This window comes from Corylus avellana, chromosome ca2 (genome assembly GCF_901000735.1).
Source record: "Corylus avellana chromosome ca2, CavTom2PMs-1.0".
NCBI classification, from domain to species: domain Eukaryota; kingdom Viridiplantae; phylum Streptophyta; class Magnoliopsida; order Fagales; family Betulaceae; genus Corylus; species Corylus avellana.
The window spans coordinates 48803388-48821636 of NC_081542.1; the positions used below are offsets into that span (position 1 = coordinate 48803388).

An 18249-nucleotide genomic window follows, 5' to 3' on the forward strand; every position below is an offset into this window, starting at 1 on the left:
GAGAGATTTCAGCTCCAAAACCAAGGACTCAAACCATGTATTCCGAAGCCAAGGACTCTTTGCACTCTTACCCTGCGATTGCTATTTTATTTTTTATTTTTTCCATAATTTTATTGTCATCTAACCGGTCTAATCTGTAACCATTAATTAATTTATCAAAACCTTGAGGAAGGCAACCATAATTTATCAAAAAAAAAATCGAGAACAAGCTGTTGGTAAATGATATCCTTCAAGTCCACAATTTTACAAGTTTCCATGGTCATGACAAAATCATCAGATTCATCATCAACAAGAACTAGATGACCAAGGGAAATATTGTTAACCAACGGTTTACCACAGCAAGTTACAAAGCAGGATAAAATATCAATAATGGTCGACTGCCATTCAACTCAAAACTATTGGTTATATATAAAAAAGAAAGAAACAAGTACTCCGAATCCTAGAAGTAGATCTTGCAAGTATATCTTTTTACTTTCAATAAAATGTTTAGAAAATGTCATCCAGAAAGAAATCCACATTATGTAATAACATTTTTGGTATCACTTGTATGCATATAATAATATAAATCCAGAATGCACCTTCAGTAGTGAGAATGAGATAAGAATATCTATCATGCCAAAGGACAGCACCCAATAAAATAGGAAAAATAGGGCAAAAAATAAGTACATCCCAACTTATATGAGCATTAGCAGGAATGCCAATTTATCAGAATGTTCCATCTTAATAGGTATTCAACCAAAAGTTATAAAGTAAGACAGAGACTGATTGTCAACACTAGAGAAGCCTGAATTGTTACAATCTTCATATGCAAAGACTGCATCTCAAGAGAACTGAATAGAATCAGTAACCAAGTAAGCATATCCATTTACAAAATTCAAATCTTGACCAATTTAACTTATGGTTCACATGTTTAGATATGCACATATATCTTCTTCTTCAGCACTATAGTGCATCTCATAACAAAGGAAGCATCTTATATGTTTCCTTTACCAAACAAGAACAATCCACCACAGGACCAGCTACACCAAATGCGAACCATCCACCACAGGTTGAGTCTCAGACGGTATAACACACCTTAAGTTTCAAATACCAAAAAAGAGAAACAAAAAAAGAGCCATGTTTTACATTAGAAAAATATTTCTAGAAAAGCCAAACCCAAACTAACTACTAGCCCATAGACCCAAAAAAAAAAAGGCACATTGTGTATCATGCACAAGTTGAGACAAGAAAATGAATTAAGGGAAACATAGACATGAAACATGAGTCTACAATTATGTGGAATTAAGAAACATAGTCACACCTTGGCATCAGCTCCTGGTGACTCTGAAAATACAGTCTGGGGTTTTTTAACGTCATCATCGGATGAACATTCAGAACACATAAAACGATCCAGTTTTTTAGCCTCTTCGATAGTCATGCCCACACAAGCAGGATGATACCTATAAGGCATCAGTAAGCATTACAGTAAGCATTTAAGCAAGTGACTAGAAATCCAAACTCAGTATACTGTGGAATACAAGGCATACCTAAAGCAGTATAATCTAATGCATGAATAACATCAACACCAATGGGTTTTCCATTTTTTTACAGAAAGAGTTATCACACACCAGTCCAGCATGGATTTTACTGGGAGAATATCTAAGCAATCAACAAACAGAAATTAAGCCTTCAGATGATGCAATTTACACCCGTTAACCTAAATCACAACAAGAAGTCATACACCTACAGAATTATGACACATAGCCTAAATAAGACAGAGGGATATACGCCTATCCATTTCTTAGTAGTGATTCTAATAGAAATGTAACATTAAGTGGGTCAATCATCCAAATTTTCACTGGCCCTAAAGCTCTTTATCTTTCAACAATCTTTTCATCTACGGAATTTTAACATACTAGAAACGTATATAAAAAAATGAATTTCAACACTGAAAAGCACGTGAAAAAGAAGAACTCAGAACAATTTACCAGTCCTTGCACCCCTCACACTGCACCATGAGGTCGTCCGGGTTGTAAGGCATCTCACATTTGCAGTACCTTCAGCACAAAACCCAATAAAAATCAGAACCCATCAATGTACTTATCCAAAGGAAACAAAACACACCCACACACACGCATTTCCATCAAACCCACAAAACCCGAAAGGACCCAAAAAAATAAAAACTCACACAGCCACTCGGTCAGGGGTGAACCCCCCGGTAGCAGCCTTGTACTCAAATCTGCAATAGTAATCCTCGGCCCCAACATTCTCAAGCTTGGTATAGTTCTTGAAAGAGTGAACCGTGCACTTCCCTTCAATCGTGTGAGCGCTCTGCACGTCGTAGTGGTCGGACAAGAACAGCTCCTTGGCCCCGTGGAACTGTCTCCGCCCACCGATCGACTCCTCGGGCCGGTAGTACCACCTCACCCTCACCTTCACGTTGTTCCGACCATCCATCTCGATCTTCTCTATGCGCGCCACGTAGGGAGGCTTACCCGTGTCCGATGGCCGCATCAGCACACAATCCCCAGCTGCAAAAACCAACCAGAAAGCTAACATTTTTTACACCCAAAACAAAAAAAAGCTTCATTTTTGAGAGGTGGGTGTTCCGCGTTGTACCTCTGACAATTTTGGTGGTGCCTCTGATGGTGTAGGAGTCCAAGTCCTTTTTGCCTGGTCTAGTTTTGGCCATTGAGTAGGGTTTAGAGGGAGTCTATGAAGGTTGAAAATGTAGGGAGTTTGGAGCAAAAAATTTCGGTGGCAAAAATAAGAGATTTTGTTGTTTCAAAACTTGAATTTTGGGGGAGAAGAGGAGAGGAGAGAAACCGCAGGGTCGTCTTCAATCTTCATGGAGGAGGAGGTGGACAGAGTGACTGTGACGCTTGACCTGAGAGATACAGTGACTTTATTGGTACAAGCAAATTGTCGTCGTTTTGTTTTCCAAATTTCTATATAAACCCCGTTTACGGTTTGCCTTCTCTTTTTTTTCAAATTAACGTTTTTGAGGCGACGATTTTCGTTGTAATAAGTTAATTTAGTAACGAGTTTGCGGAATTCGTCACTAGGAATACATTTTTAGCTGTCTGAGGCCTCATGATTGTCTTGATAAGGATTCTCGGTTCTCGGCAATTAGCCTATTTGAATTGTAGAATCCACTTATCTTGAACTTATTTGCTTGTAATAGGTGGATGATGGCGGACCCTTTTTTATTGACTACTTGAATTACGTACAATTTGATCAACCAAGTCTAAGGAGTCTTGATTTGAGTTGTTTTAGAGCATACAATTCGATCAACCAAGTCTAAGGAGTCTCAATTTGAATTGTTTTAGCGCTTTGATAACGAGTTTTCATAGTTTTTGTAATGCCCATACAAAATTTTCACTTGCCAAAGGAGAGATCAAGATCGAGTGAAAAAAGTATTTTAGTAACAAAATTATAGGTCAGATGAGGATCCTATTATTACTCATGCCTCCCTCTTCTTTAGGTATGAGTTGTTAAAATGAGTTCTCTTGTTCGAACTAGAAGTCCATACTATCCATCCGAGTAAACAGCTCACTCAGTACAAAAAAAAAGAGCCCATTCGGACAAAAGGTTTCCTCAAGTAACTTTCCTACAAATTTGTTTCTTTATTTTGCTCCTTTCTTTTTGGACAAAAAATGGTATGAAATCCAAATCCGAAACTTTATACCTTTTGTCAACAAAATCTTATAGCTTTCATTACGTAGCCACCCCATAAAAGTCGTTCCCAAAGGCGCTTGTCAAGGCGACAATAATGGCCACAGTAAATCTCAATAGAATTTCCAAGTTTAATGTGTTGAAGATCTATGAACAGGGAAATAGAAAATTGCAGCCTATAGTCCGTTCTGTAAGAGAAGATGAGACTGCGCAGGTGGGACACTTGGATTAATACTGAGACAGAGTTTGTTGCCTATCAATAGAGAAAAACAAATCAGCCGGTACTTGATTGTCTCATGAACTAATCATCAAGTTTCACCGTCCAAGAAACTTTAATCAAATTTAGATTACCCCATTTGACAGAAATAAAAATTGTTTCTAATTTTACTGTCTAAATTGCTAACAACAATTGTAAAAAAGCTCTTATAAAACTTACTTGTCCGAACAAGTCTCAAATAGGCAAACTCCATAAAAGCTATTTTACATTTGCCGTTCAAATTGTTGTCAATCTCAAATTGCTGGGCATCCGGATCCATGACTCCCAAAATCCTATTGCATCCTTAAAATTATGAGCCACATGGCTGTGAAACATTAAATGTATTTGAGACCGTTAGGTGTCATTTTCACGCCAACCAAACAAAGTTTGGACTTGAAATCATACACCAAGCGATGTAACATCAAAACACTTCTCACACACAACCAATGACAAGACCGACAAAGCTGTTTACATACTGATCTAAAAGATAACAGCATGCTGTGATGCAGTAACAAAAAAGTAGCTGTTCTTCCAAGCCTCCGCGCTTTATCAGCCATTGAATTCCCGATGCCCAGCTACTAGCTGGTCAAGTTTCAAATAGTAGAGGGAAATACTGAAAGAACTTCACTGCAGCAAATTCTTTATACTGGGAGTCAGTGGCACATCAAGAAACATATAGGAAAAAGTGACTACTTTCCGATTATTGTGCTTGAGAATAGCCAAAATTCATCTACAAAATTCGTAGCTGATGACTACAAGGTCAAAACACAAGAAAAATCAACATATCCGCCCACGCATCTGCATGTTTTTGACAGAAACAACATAATTACTTTTTGGGCTTTTCCTTTTCCTCAACGAAAGGGAAAATGATTCCTATTCTCAGCTACTGGAGTAGAGCTTATAATGTCGATAATGCTTTAACGGTTAATTGGAGTGTGCATCCTCTCAACAATTTTGTTCACGGCATCACGGGACATCACCAGTGTGTCATGAAGCAGAAGGCTATAGACATTCAAACCCTGCAAAACATGTGCAACAAGCATCAGCAGTGATATGGAAGCCAACTTCAAAGGTAATTATCTACCATGACTTGGGGTCACGGTCATGCGTTTCATCACCATTATGCTGAACACAATAAACTTTTTGCACAGAAAGTCTACCCAGACGTTGTAAGTATTCAACATCTTATGCAATATATCAGGAAAAATAGGTAAGGTGCTTCTTCTTTTTTTCCCTTTTTTTTTGCCTTAGGAGAATTTACTCATGCACCAAAGGGAACTCAAACTCCCAACCTCACCCACCAACCACACATACTTATGGAGGGATGATAGTCCAAGATTCCTGGGAAATTGAAATTTTTGTCACATTTTTTGTAACCCTAATTCATTGCCTAAAGAGAATGAGGCCCATTGCTTCCAGGAACCACATGTCTGAACCTAACTCGACTTAGACCTACAAATTAATTAATTGGCTTCCATTTGAAATACACCATGGAACAAGGATCAGAAGAGCAACTTACTATCGATGGCAATACATTAACATAATGTAGATTTTGTGTGGCCAACTTCAGCTTTTCATTTATGGGGCCACCATCCACCAGCAAAACTTTCTTTGTGTTCTCCATTTGCTTGACATAGTTCACCAAATTCTTGGTCTTATGTGTGGGAACCTCCAAATCATCAAAAACCAGAAGCTGTACATTTGGCCAATTTTCTCTCGTTAGGTTTTATAAATCTGATAGAAATAAAAGATTTACGTACTCCATACACAAAGAATGCACAGAGAATATGATAGCAGGCACTATAGCTAAGAAAATTAGCACAAAAGAACGCTCATAGGCACAACAAAGAAGTAATGATTTGCATTCAAGAATACTCATAATAGGCTAAATTGGTGAAACAGGGTTAACCCAACTAAACCAACTACAGTCAATATAAGGCTTCTTAGGAGTACTTTTCACAACAACCATGATGATGACAATAAAGGCTCAGAAGAACTCCAGAAAATAACAATAAAAGAACATACGTATTACATTTGTGATTGGATGCAAAGGTTATTGTGCTTCACTATCTTCAAAGCACACCTCATAATCATAACTCCTAACCAGAGACATTTCCATCATTTCTCAAGGACATCCCAACCTCATCCAGACAATTTGATGATTCTCAATTTTTAAAAATGCAAAGAGGCAGTTAAAGCTCGAAACTGAGCAGTAACACACACTACTACAGAAGACAAGCATAGAAGCTTAAAAACAAACTGGTTAAGCATAGAGAAAAAATAAGCTGAGAACAGCCTATTCGTTGTTGTACACACAGAATCGATTCCCAATAACTCTAATCATTGTATGCCAGAAATGAAAGATCTGGGAGACAAAGACTAGCCTTTCCTTCTGCTGCACGAGCTGTCAAAGCAATTCTCAGCCCTAGACGCCGAACCTTCTTATTCAGCTTGAAAGCATGACTTCGTGGCTTAGGGCCATGCATGGTAGCACCGCCCCTAAACTGTTACACATCCATTGAATTCATTAAGGTCCACTTAAAAGCATCTTAAGGTCAGAGTAACAATAAGAAACTTATAATTCATAAATAGTGTAATTACCTGGGGCCCACGCAATGTTCCATGCCTTGCTCGACCAGTACCTTTCTGTCGCCACGGCTTTCTCCCAGTGCCACTAACCTCACTAATGGTTTTTGTTGAATGTGTTCCCTGCAGGCCACTCAATCAGGTACTAGTCTTACTGACATCCACATCTAATACATCCTCACAAGTCACAAGAGAAGATTAATAATCTCTTTTCCTTTTTTGGCTAGATTGCACTCACTACATGCAATATGAACATTGAGAATATCTCTATAGGCCTAAACATTCTTATAAAAAATGACAGGTGACAATTTGAAACCAGGAAGAAAAAAAAAAAAAAAAAAGATTGGTAAGCTTCCTCTAATGCAGTATTCAAAGGCTTGATATCAAAGATATGCATAATTAGAACAGAATTTTCCTCCCTCCCCTACAGAAAATATGGAACTTTAAAGAATGAGAATAGCAATTGGAATCCATATTTGCAACAGTTCCAGGATATAATGCAGCCATATATAGTAAGGATATTAGTATTAATCATAGTTTTGTTTTTCTTATTCAGTGATATGTACAATTATATATTAATACCACTACTGTCATTACAACCACACGCTTCAGGCACCAAAAATCGAAATAATAATCAATAACTACCTGTTGCCGTTTGGCAAGCTGCCATCGTACAACACGATGAATAATATCCTTCCTAATAGGCACATCAAAAACATCACCAGCCAAAACCATGAGGCCCTTGTCTTCATTGTGAAAATTTGTTACTGGAATTACCAGGTCCTGATAAAGCCCTATACCATGATACATTACATCATTAAAACATTTTTAAAACTTAAAAACAATAGCACCGCTTAAATTATTCAGCAAATCATTAGCCACAAGATAAAATATAGGATACAACAAGATAAGTGAGACAAAGAAGTCAAAATCTACAATGAACAAAAGTAAATAATATGCACATTTTCCAAACTACAACATAAGATTGACAAGTACAGCTACCAAAACAATAAGGTCAATCTATAAAATGTAAAGGTCAAGTTTCAACAAACTCTTAAACTTCAAAAGTGAAAAGAGTCATTATCAAATTTATTAAAGGCGAGCATGCACACACATACACACTCTCAACAACCATCATACTTCTTCCAAGCAACAAGGTACACAAATATTCATGCATAAAATGTTTTAGTTCTTCCTCCTACCTATAGCACGCTCTGTAGTTACCATAGGCTTCTTGGACAATAAATCAGAGGGAAATGCTCCGTCACTCGATTCAGGAGTCAGAATGGAAGTTGAAAGCCATCGTTTAGCGAGGATAGATGACCCACCCTACAATAATGCATACAATATAGGCTTGTAACCGAAATGTCAAAAGTATGGTAAGCAAACAAAACCAAACAAATTGGCATGTTTAATATATGATTGCCATATAACTCTAATAGTATAGCTTTCGACACCCAAAAATAAAAATCAAACTTTACGAGACAGGTGAGGAAAGAAAATATAACGAGAATGTACCTTGAAATGACCACAAGACCCTGAAGAAAATACGCTATCCCCATAAAGATGGCCATACAAATCTGTTAAAAATGGTGAAAAAGTGGACCAAAAAAAAAACACATAAATAAAGATTTACGAAGCCTCAAAAGGACCCAACTTTGCAATCTAACCTACAAAGAAAAAACAAATAGATACATATCTCGTTTACCATGAGAAGTTCGAAACGATTGACATGTGATACTTGGAGAATCATAGCGGCCAAGTGCACATAAGGACCCATGAAAGGAACGCAAAAGCTTTCGGGATATCGACACCGCCATAATCGGACAAACTTGTGAAGACTCCCCCGAAGTTTGTTCCAACTAAAGCAAAATAAATTTACCTGTCCATCTACCCTCCCAAAGATTAGTTTTCCTCAAACCTAATCATAAAGCAAGCTTTTTTGAACCTTAAATAGAAAAAAATTATAAGTTTCTTGATGCAAAATACAAGATGCATAGCTAATGTGCATTAAATGTTCAAGCACTGTATTTTGTTATTTTTTGGCACTTGTGTTGTGCTCAGTGAGAGAATTACACGTTTTTGTATTCGGTTAAAATTGAGCATTAAGAAGCAGTATATGTAGCTCTCTATCACTGACCACTTGAATTGATCTCGACATGTTCGACAAAATTCCGCACAGAATACAATTACAAAATTAAAAGTTAAGAACCTTGGCTACCGAAAGGAAGGGCAAGCTGAGGAAAAATGCTACTGCGTCGACGGGGCTGCTGAAATTGATGGCCGTCGATGCTCCAGCCGGAGAGTGCGTTGGCTGCAAGGAGGCAAGTGAGAGGGAGAGAGAGAGAAGTGTGGGGAAAATGGAAAAACCTCACTTTGCGAAGTGTGCGTGTGGATTAGTTGCGGCCTCACTGCGCGAACGCATTCCATGCGTTGTGGGCTTTAACCAAGCCAGGGAAGCCCAAGCGCGTTTCCGAATTGGGTTGAGAGGTCAAGCCCAGGGAATCCATAGGTATTTTGTAGAAATCATTTGTTGGCAACCCAAAAAAGAAGCAAGAAAATCATCTGTTATGTTGTTTTCCTTTATCCTCTATTTTGAAATATCTTTAAGAAAACAATCAAAATGTTTAGTTTAGCGGTTTTAAAATATGTGGTTTAAAAAAATAGCGATTTTAAAATATAATTAATGAATATCCAATTTTTAAAAACGCATTAAATGTTTGGTAAAATTACGGTTTGCGTTTAAAATCATGCATGTTAAAAATCCATCCCTTTACCAGTGATTTGAAAACATAATTTTTTTTTTGCAAACGTACTTCCAAACAAGACACTTTTCATGATTTTATTTTAGAATGAGTATTTGGCCTACAAAATCACGGGGCCAAACGCACTTTGCATGAAAGATGGGAAATCCTTTTGAACTTTTTACATTTTATTATTATATCATCCAATGATGGACATGAGATGGGGGACTGGGTTAAGGGTGGCAAAATACGTACTTGACACGACATGATTACGACCTGCGAGGACCCGTTACACGATTAACCTATACACAAACGCTACCTGTTTAGCTAAACGGGTCAAAAGATTCAAAACAGAGCATTATGCTCTGTGTTTACAATCAAAGCGATATTGGGACTAGGAGGGTGTTTACAATCAAAACAGACATCAAAACACTAATGTCTTATGTTTACTAGTGTAAATATGGGTTGGAGACAAAGAGTGCACAGAGAGAGAGAGAGAAGCAAGGGGCTGTCGGCGACATAGACGGCGTCTGGATCGGTCTGGCAAGAGGCGTCGTCACCGAGGAGATGCCAGAGCGAGTCGACAACTACAAGATCGGCGTTCGATGAAGACAGCAGCTGGACATTGGTAGCAAGTGGGCCAAGGAGACGTCGTTGCCATTGTTGGTCACGAGCTCCGGGCTCTCTCTCACAATCCCACGGCACTGGGCAATTGGCAGTTAGCTGAAAGTTGATCTGATACTGGAATAAGGGCCTTAGGGTTAGTTTAGTTTAGGATTTTTTTAAAAATAAATAAATAAATAAATAAAATAATGGGTCTGGTGGGTCGACCTGCCAGACCCGAACAATAACATAGTCTGGTTGGTCGACCCACCAGACACGTCGAGAAGACCCGCCATACACGAAATTAACCGAGTCTTAATCGATTAAGACCCGAATCTTATAAGGCCAAACTCAATACCTATTTTTTCGTGTCGAGTTCGCGAGTTGTGTCAAAATTGCCAACCCTAAAGGCTACTATCCCAAAGTTAGCCACATTAGGAAATAAGCACTTAAAGTCCAAGGAATAAGCACTTCAAAGTGGACACTTGAGACTTGAAAGTATTTGCAACACTTCTCGTACTATTATTTATTAGTACTGCTAAGCTTTCCTTTAATAATCTCTTCTCTTCTCTAAAATGATTTTCTCAAAACACACATTTTCTTCTACTAAATTCATTGATCGTAGAATTAAATTACTCACACGAAGAAAAAAAAAAGAAAAAAAAAAAAACAGAACAAGTCTTTGTAATTCCCTTAGCTCTCTTGACCAAGTGCTTATCAACTTTCATTTAAAAAAATACTAATTAAAATTTAATTAGTCCTTCATTTTGTCAAGTAGGCATTTGTTTTTTTGAATAATTAAAAACATGTACTTACTAATGCCAAAAATCTTGATTTCATGCGAGCGCAACATAAACCTCAAACTATTTACACTTTGGTATGTACATTCCGTGGATGTTGGAACAATATACCAAGCATACTTAAAAAATTATATTAAAATATTAATTAAATAATTAAATTCACTCATTACAAATATAATTATCTTTTGTCAATAGAAATATGGCCATCGTAACAAGTCTCAAAAAAGAAAATATACAACATTTCAATACCAGTTATTTTCAAACACATGGAATGGGCTTTCATAGAACATCAAAACGAAGTGCAACAAACTTTTAACTTAGAATAATTAGTTCAAACCTAGTAATGCCGTATATACTGTTAGCTTAGTCCCACCCAAATGTGAAAAGCAGCAAGAGAACTAATTTAAATAGACTCTACATAAGTTAATATGACAACATGATATAAACCGATCTGTCAGAGGATATATAGTTTAGAGCTGCAACAACATTCCATAATATATATATATATATTGTGCATAAATTATAATCTTCAGAGCAGCGTGGGCGAAATATCCATGGGAAAGGGATTGCCCAAGACATTGTCCATGTAATAGTGGGGATTGGTAGCATCCATCACCACAAACTGCATGTCTTCCGAAGGCTTCCAGTGCCGTTTTCTTTGATTAATGAACCAGTTGTTTATTTGCTTCTGATCCAGCCCTGTAGATTCTGCAAGAGCCAGCTTTTGTGACTCCTGTTGACAAATGATTTAAGGTTTGATTATTACATGTTCTAAAAGTATATGAACAGTGACAAGATCAACGGCCAATATTTACCGATGGGTAAGGCCATTTGTAATGCCTGCTCCACCAATCCAGCAACTGCTGCCTGGCTTCTTTAGGCAGTTTCCCTTTTTTCCTCTTCTTCATGAACTCCTGTTTCAGACTGCCTAAATATCCACTGTATTTACGCAAAAGTTGACCTTTCAGCTCCCGGTCCTCGGCCTGCGGATCAATGAAGTTATTATTCAAATCAACCTCTTCTTCAGACGATCCATTCCTATCCACACCCTCGCCAAAAGCTGATAACAACAAAGAGTAGTAAGCATCTCAACGTGGAAATACTTTTCATGAACAAAATGCAGCCAGTTCTGTCACGTGCTTAGGAAGCAGTCCTATATATAATCCTTCATTGATATACATATAGAAGTTGTAAATTAATATAAACTATTCCATCCATAAGTCTCAAAAAGAATGCATAGATGCCTATTTCTAAAATCCCAACACAGTATGGAAAAACTATGTTATACTTGATCCATGTACACCAAATTTATCTATATATAGAGACCTGGTTAACCCTAGCTAATACGGGCTTCTTTCTTATCATTTCTCGCCATACAAATGATAGGCTAATTTCAGACTCCCTACTTCTTGAATGAAGCCTGCGCCACTGGTTTATCCTTATATCTTTCCACAATACAAGAATTTCTTGCTCAGTACAGAAATAAGGCTTTCATTAGGATTTGACACTGAACTCAATATGATAAGAATTCTTTTAAACAAGAATTGGACATGCATTCAAGTCGCTGAGACTTCAGAAAATTAAAGAGATCATCTCTTGATACAAATAATTGCGTAACAAGTACACTTATCTAAACAATAGGAAACTGCTTTAACTCATATAGCAAATGGCATTAATTATCTAAATAGCTTTGATGGATTATAAAGCAATACTATCTATTCTCTATGTAAGAACTAGTGTATTAACTGAAAACATTAAAAGAAAAAGAGCAACACTTCTATCAGATGGGAGAATCTGAGAGCATTCCCAGCAATTTCCTTGTCATTTTTTTTACATTTAAGAGTCTAAACTACTTTTTGTTTCCCTATGTCAAAATACACCCCAATAACTTTCTTTAATCATTCCCTATATCATTAAAATATTTATTATTTTAATTATATTATATATATGAGAGGAGAGATGAGAGAGAATTGTGAAACTTGAGAGGAGAGAGAAGAGAAAAGAGAGAATCATTTTTTTTATTTTAATAATCATAACGATTGCAATAGTGGAACCCAAAACATTGGGTTTCACTATAGCAATCCAAATGTTTAGGGTTCATTTAGGGAGTCTGCTGTGCGACTTTTTTTGCGATTTTTTAGACATTCCGGACAGACTCCCTTATAGGGAGTCTGCTGGGAATGCTTTGACCTCCATGATATGGTTCATGATCAAAATTAAAAAGACCATCAACTAACTCAGAAAAAAAGGACATTACTTACCAAAAAAAAAAAAAAAAAAGAAAAAAAACCCGCGACTCATAATCTCTGTACCCCAGCTCAAAAGAGTCCTTCACCGGGAGAAGATCAAGAGGTTGCAAAGATCTTACCCTCCTTCCAATGGGAAGCACCTCAAAACCAAACGCCAGTCGAAGAACCTTAGAATGACATCCAAAGATGGATTCTCCTAAACCAAGCTTGAGCTGCGTCCCTAGAACAGGGTGCACAAAGGCCTGTGGAACCAACATCCTCTGTAACTCATTTGCAAACCGACGCCATCCCCTCCCACCACGGCCCTCAGGTAGCCAAATGATTCCTTATTAACACCCCCATGCACCATCAAAGTCTTATAGACCTCACAGTATGACTTGGCAATATCAATCTTCAACAGAGATTGACTCGTCTCCTCAACCGTATCCACCAACCATGAAGCACAAGGTTGACTCACGAAAATTACTCTTACGAACCCTTTTCTCTTTTGCTCCAAACGGAGATTAGGACACCCTTCCTTCGCTCATAGGCAAAAGGATTTCGCTTCTATGGAGAGGCGCCGTTCCATTGCAGCTCACCAGAGCCTAGTGCACAGCGCCGCCGCTAGGGCAGAAAACTATCTTACTAACCTAAAAAGTGTAAAGGGAGAGTGAGATAGGAGAAAGACTAAGCGGGCTAAAAGTATGGCTTCATGTTATCCTCCTTTACTCCTACACATGTATGGCCCTTGGTGACTGCTCTTGTTCTTGGAGGAATATTTTGATGCTTAGACCGCTTGCCCATGGTAAGATTGTTCGGGTAATGGGATGGTCCATCCTTCGCCTCCTTTGTCCGGACCGGATCCCCCTTATGTCTCCTTTGCCATCAAATCTACTTGGAAGAACTTCTGCCTCTGGGCGGCTTGTCTTTTTTGACATAAGCTTGTCTGGCATGGCAAACCTATCCCGCATTGTGCCTTCATCCCTTGGTTGGTCGCCTAGGGAAAGATGTGCTCTACAAGCATGGTATGTTTGTTGACTAGTCTTGTGTTCTTTGTGGCCAATAAGAAGAATCCCATAACCACCTCTTCTTCTCTTGTCCATTTTCCTCTCCCATCTGGACTTCATTGTGTGCTAAATGCAACAATCCAACTTCTTTGATATTATTCTTTGGTTGACTCACTCTACCAAGGGCAACTCTTTTTCCAATCTTGTGGCCAAATCAATGGTTACCGCTACAATTTACGAAATTTGGCGGGAAAGGAATGTCCGGCTGTTATAAGGGCATTCCCTTGACGCTTCTAGTGTTTGTAATGAGATTGTATTTTAGATTAGAGCCAAACTTACTTCCCTTAATAGGCTCCATCTCTCATCAGCTAATAGTCCTCTTGGGGTCTTTCTTGTCTCCTAGCTCTTGGTTTGGTTGATTACCTTCTCCTTATTCAATGATTGTTCAGGTCTTTCCTTAATTTTGGTTGTAGCCTAGGGGTATGCCCTGCAGCCCAATTGATCTTGTAAATTTTCCTTATTTATTCAATTCTTACATACCCCCCCCCAAAAAAAAATCCTCTCCTACACAATACAAGCATTGACATCCTATATCAAATTGGAGGCCCTACATGCATTCAACAAGTTAGCTTCATGAATGGCTTTCACAATCCAAGGCATGCATGCAAGCTATGATACCCTGTGAAAATTAAAGTCCTGCATTGGGAGGTAGATTATAAAAGCGTGCATGCGTCACGTGCACATTGGTTGTGTACTTGGTGAGACTAGCTAGGAAGCTTCAATTGTAACTTTTGACTAATCCTTTTGACATAGAGTGCAAATTCGACTATCATCTTCCCCAAGTTACAACAAATAGTATCAAAACCAATCTAACAATGCCATATATATGACGAATGAGTGCTACAATACAATGTGAACTCTGCAAGGACGTCAATGCGTTGAGCCGGGCAAAATTATGATACCCCAAATTATGAAAGCTAATAAGGTCTTCACCCAATGGGTAGATTATGAAGGCGTGTATGTGCCAAGCCCAACATCTGTTGTGTATTCTGCGACACTCAAGAGTCCCAACTATAACTTTGACTACCTCCTTTAGGATATAGCACCATATGAAATTACAATGTTGGCTTTGATTTGTCATGGCCTAAAGACTACATTATACCCACACAAAAAAACAAGTGAACCTCAAAAAACAAAATAAAAAATTAAGAATTGGATTGTTCTATTAGGTTTGGTCAATAGTTTATGATATGACTAGTATTATGTGAAGCATTAAAGACATCATACTACAGGCAAGCAGCTATGAACATAAGGAGCACTGCTAACTAAAACAACATTAAACACCCAAGTATACAATGTGAGGTATTGATTAGCATATCATCTATGCATTTGAGGAAAACTTCGCAGTGATCACTCTTTTTTCAATAGCATTTTAAATAAGTACTGCAACTTCAGTAGTTCAGCCTATATATGAACCTAAATACATTTTATCGATCTTATGATCATGCATGGTAACTCCACATGACACTAACCACTGCAATGACTAAATTAATTATCCCATGAAAAGATTAAACCTTTATTAGTGCACATAACCATATATCTACCCCGGTCCCCGGGTAATGCTCTCACTCCCAAACATCATCCACTTACATATTCCAAATAGCTTCAAATCTCTCGACCTAACTGTACCTTCATTTGCATATTCTGTAGCACAAAGTAGTTCCAGACCTAGAGCTATAATTTAAATTTATACCCTGATGCTTGAGCTAACAAGGATCTGGGCACTACGGGCAGAAGAAACCCTATTTCTACGAAACCTTAAATTCAACTGAATATAATAGCTAAATGGCACATTTTTCAAACCACCAAACTTAAACGGCCACATATATATATATATATATATATATATATATATATATATATGTGTGTGTGTGTGTGTGTGTGTGTGTGTGTAAATATTCATGAACAACAAGAGAGAAGAGAATCACACTACTAGAAATAACACTGTTTAAGGAAATACCCTAGCTAGTATCTAGAACAGTCCAAACATGCTTTAAGGGGAGATCACAAGCGCCCACTTTGCGATCCAAGCTCTCTTCCATATTGTTAACAATTAGTGCTAATTAAACCCATATGTTCATCGGAAAAAACCCATGCATGGCTGGTAGCTGTATATATATAAAAGATATAGTAAAGAAGAGAGATGAAGGGTAACCACCAGAATCTGAGGAAGAAATTGTGAGGGCTTTGAATTGGCACTCGATTCTTTGGAGGAAAAGCATGGCTTCCTTGAAGGGTTTCGAAAGCTCTTGCTCGTACTTGGTCAGCATCTCACAGTAGGCCTCCATGAACTGATCCAGCGCCGGATCTTCACCGATGCAGCCGGTCCCTGTCTGGCCCGTTGCCGCCGCTGATACACAGACTTCCTCTAGCCTTGCCACCACTTCAGGCGGTGCCCCAACCTGTTTCGTTCAAAACCTCTCATAAGAAACATGACGAAAGCCAGGAAAAAAAAATAAAAATAAAAATAAAAATAAAAATAAAAGAGAAAAAGGCAAACACTTGAAGACTGTCTCTATCATTTCGGTTGAAAGGGTTTTGACTTCACTTTTTTTTCTTTTTTTTTTTTCTCTTTTCCTGGGACCATAATTACTCTGAAACATGATAGTAAAATTAAATGAAAGAAGTTGGATGTTAAGTGTGTGAAGATTAAAATTTGTGTGTGTGTGTATATGTGTGTGTGTGTGTGTGTGTGTGTGTGTATACCTTTTGACAATTGACATAGGCGGCCAAGAGTCGGTGATAGTGAGGATGAGCCATGATCTTAGCCTTCACAGCAGAAGTGCTGCCGTCGTTGTTGTTGTTGGTGTCCATGATATAAGAGGCGGTGTTGGTAGTATTGTTGTGGTCATGAAGAATGAAAGAGGAGGAGTTAGTTTCGCGATTTTGATTGTTGGTGGGAGGTAAAGGGAGGAATAGAGTATTGTTGGTGTCTGCTGCATTAGGATGATGATGAGCATGATGAGAAGTCATTAGAGGCATCATCATCATCATTGGACATAAGCCATAACTGTTTTCTCCAAAAGCCATCATACAAGAAGTGCCATTAGAGCCACTCTCCATTATCTCTCTCTTTCTTTCTTCTCTCTCCTACGCAATGTTTTTTTTTTTCTCTAAAGAAGGTTGTTGTCCCCAGGGCTCTCCCGGGTTTTATGCTACAAGTTTCAGGCTTTTTACAGGAAATCCTAAATAATGAAAGTGGTAGTGGTGGTCTGGCAAAGCCTGCTTAGATTTCCTTTGGAAAATGGGTGTTATCTTTCTGCTCTCGTTAACAGCATTAACTTTCTCTCTCTCTCTCTATCTAAGTAGCTTCTATGAGTGGAGTGAGACAGAGGAATTCACATGCACAGAGAGCGCACGCTGTATAGTCAGAAAGAGGGAAGATGGCTTATAGAAGAAGGGGCGGTGGCTCATGTAATTGTTTTGAGGCAGAGGTGCAAAGCTTTACCTTCCCAATGAAAACTCTCCCCCCTTTTCTTGCACTGCCACTGATGCACTGCCATTACTGGCAAAGAATGAGAGAGAGAGAGAAAAATATATTTCGTAGAGAGAGAAAGAGGAACGATCAAATCGAGGAAGAGCCAAGAGGTCACCCAACTGAGTGATGGACGGAGGAAGATAAAGGTTTTTGGGGCACGGAATCACCTCTCTCTCTCTCTCTCTACTGTTCCCCTTTCTTTCTTGTAACTATTGGGGCTTGATAGCAATCTGTCCACTCATTTAATATTCGCACTTTAGTTGTCCTCTTCTTCCTCCCAAACCCCTCCTCCCTCTCTCTCTCTCTCTCTCTTTTTCTTTATATAATTTTTGTTGAGAAAGAAACAAATGTTTGAGAACTGATGAACACACGACGTCGTTGTACTCTCTCCTTTCAAAGTCCAAGCAAACCATGCACCATGGTCAGGTAAAATATTTACCCTAGTTTGTAATTTCCCTTTCTCTCTCTCTCTCTCTCTGTGTTATTAATGGCATACATAATCAGTAGTTAATTTGCATAGGAAAAAGTGGGGTTTGCAGCTTAAAAAAAAGCTGGAAAAGTAAGTGGGACAGTCCGAATGTCTCTTCCTCTTTTCCTTGCCTCTAGTCTCTAGGGCTCTAGTCTCTCTAATGACTAAATAGCTCCACTCCTGTGAAAACTCGTGGGGAACAGCTCCAATAACTGGTGAACAAATTGCTCCTTCTCCATTGTCCCCCCTACTTCTACTGTACCTAAATACTCCTACAATTAGCAAAATTAATATAGTATGCATGTAACTACTCTTATATATATATATGGCTTTACGTACAGTACCCCCAAAGTATTTGTATGAA

At 38.3% G+C, this 18249-nt stretch overlaps 3 protein-coding genes across 5 annotated transcripts; all 3 read right to left on the reverse strand.

Annotated features, from left to right (window-relative positions):
• Positions 1 to 629: 629 nt before the first annotated feature.
• LOC132171360 (chromatin remodeling protein EBS-like) lies at positions 630 to 2888 on the reverse strand. The gene is made up of 5 exons (XM_059582657.1): positions 2599 to 2888; positions 2168 to 2510; positions 1968 to 2036; positions 1301 to 1439; positions 630 to 1074 (listed from the first exon to the last, which is right to left on the reverse strand). The coding sequence occupies exons 1-5, from the start codon at positions 2669 to 2671 to the stop codon at positions 1057 to 1059; spliced, it is 642 nt and encodes a 213-aa protein (XP_059438640.1). The 5' UTR covers positions 2672 to 2888; the 3' UTR covers positions 630 to 1056.
• A 1620-nt stretch (positions 2889 to 4508) lies between these two features.
• LOC132170243 (uncharacterized) lies at positions 4509 to 8901 on the reverse strand. 3 transcript variants are annotated; one of them, XM_059581142.1, is made up of 9 exons: positions 8718 to 8901; positions 8205 to 8386; positions 8015 to 8076; positions 7699 to 7825; positions 7142 to 7290; positions 6512 to 6619; positions 6295 to 6414; positions 5430 to 5603; positions 4509 to 4929 (listed from the first exon to the last, which is right to left on the reverse strand). In XM_059581142.1, exons 2-9 carry the CDS (start codon positions 8314 to 8316, stop codon positions 4828 to 4830), a joined length of 954 nt encoding a protein of 317 aa, XP_059437125.1. In that variant the 5' UTR covers positions 8317 to 8386; positions 8718 to 8901; the 3' UTR covers positions 4509 to 4827. The 3 variants fall into 3 exon arrangements, with proteins under 3 accessions (XP_059437125.1, XP_059437124.1, XP_059437123.1); XM_059581141.1 differs by having other exon boundaries at positions 8205 to 8378; positions 8709 to 8901; XM_059581140.1 differs by having other exon boundaries at positions 8709 to 8901.
• Positions 8902 to 10940: 2039 nt separating this feature from the next.
• On the reverse strand, positions 10941 to 17675 carry LOC132170244 (homeobox protein SBH1). The gene is made up of 4 exons (XM_059581143.1): positions 16645 to 17675; positions 16097 to 16340; positions 11459 to 11703; positions 10941 to 11376 (listed from the first exon to the last, which is right to left on the reverse strand). Exons 1-4 carry the CDS (start codon positions 16999 to 17001, stop codon positions 11173 to 11175), a joined length of 1050 nt encoding a protein of 349 aa, XP_059437126.1. The 5' UTR covers positions 17002 to 17675; the 3' UTR covers positions 10941 to 11172.
• Between the last annotated feature and the right edge of the window lie 574 nt (positions 17676 to 18249).

Excerpts from the sequence above, each read along its gene's own strand:
- LOC132170243 (XM_059581142.1), bottom strand. The coding sequence starts at position 8,316 with ATGGCGGTGTCGATATCCCGAAAGCTTTTGCGTTCCTTTCATGGGTCC. Across the intron at positions 7,291-7,698 it reads AACTACAGAGCGTGCTATAG|GGCTTTATCAGGACCTGGTA; the intron begins GTAGGAGGAAGA and ends ATCATGGTATAG. Across the intron at positions 6,620-7,141 it reads AGCTTGCCAAACGGCAACAG|GGAACACATTCAACAAAAAC; the intron begins GTAGTTATTGAT and ends AGTGGCCTGCAG.
- LOC132171360 (XM_059582657.1), bottom strand. The coding sequence starts at position 2,671 with ATGGCCAAAACTAGACCAGGCAAAAAGGACTTGGACTCCTACACCATC. Across the intron at positions 2,511-2,598 it reads CACCACCAAAATTGTCAGAG|CTGGGGATTGTGTGCTGATG; the intron begins GTACAACGCGGA and ends TGGTTTTTGCAG. Across the intron at positions 2,037-2,167 it reads ACCCCTGACCGAGTGGCTGT|GTACTGCAAATGTGAGATGC; the intron begins GTGAGTTTTTAT and ends TTTGTGCTGAAG.
- LOC132170244 (XM_059581143.1), bottom strand. The coding sequence starts at position 17,001 with ATGGAGAGTGGCTCTAATGGCACTTCTTGTATGATGGCTTTTGGAGAA. Across the intron at positions 16,341-16,644 it reads CCTATGTCAATTGTCAAAAG|GTTGGGGCACCGCCTGAAGT; the intron begins GTATACACACAC and ends TGAACGAAACAG. Across the intron at positions 11,704-16,096 it reads AATTTCTTCCTCAGATTCTG|CTTTTGGCGAGGGTGTGGAT; the intron begins GTGGTTACCCTT and ends TGTTGTTATCAG.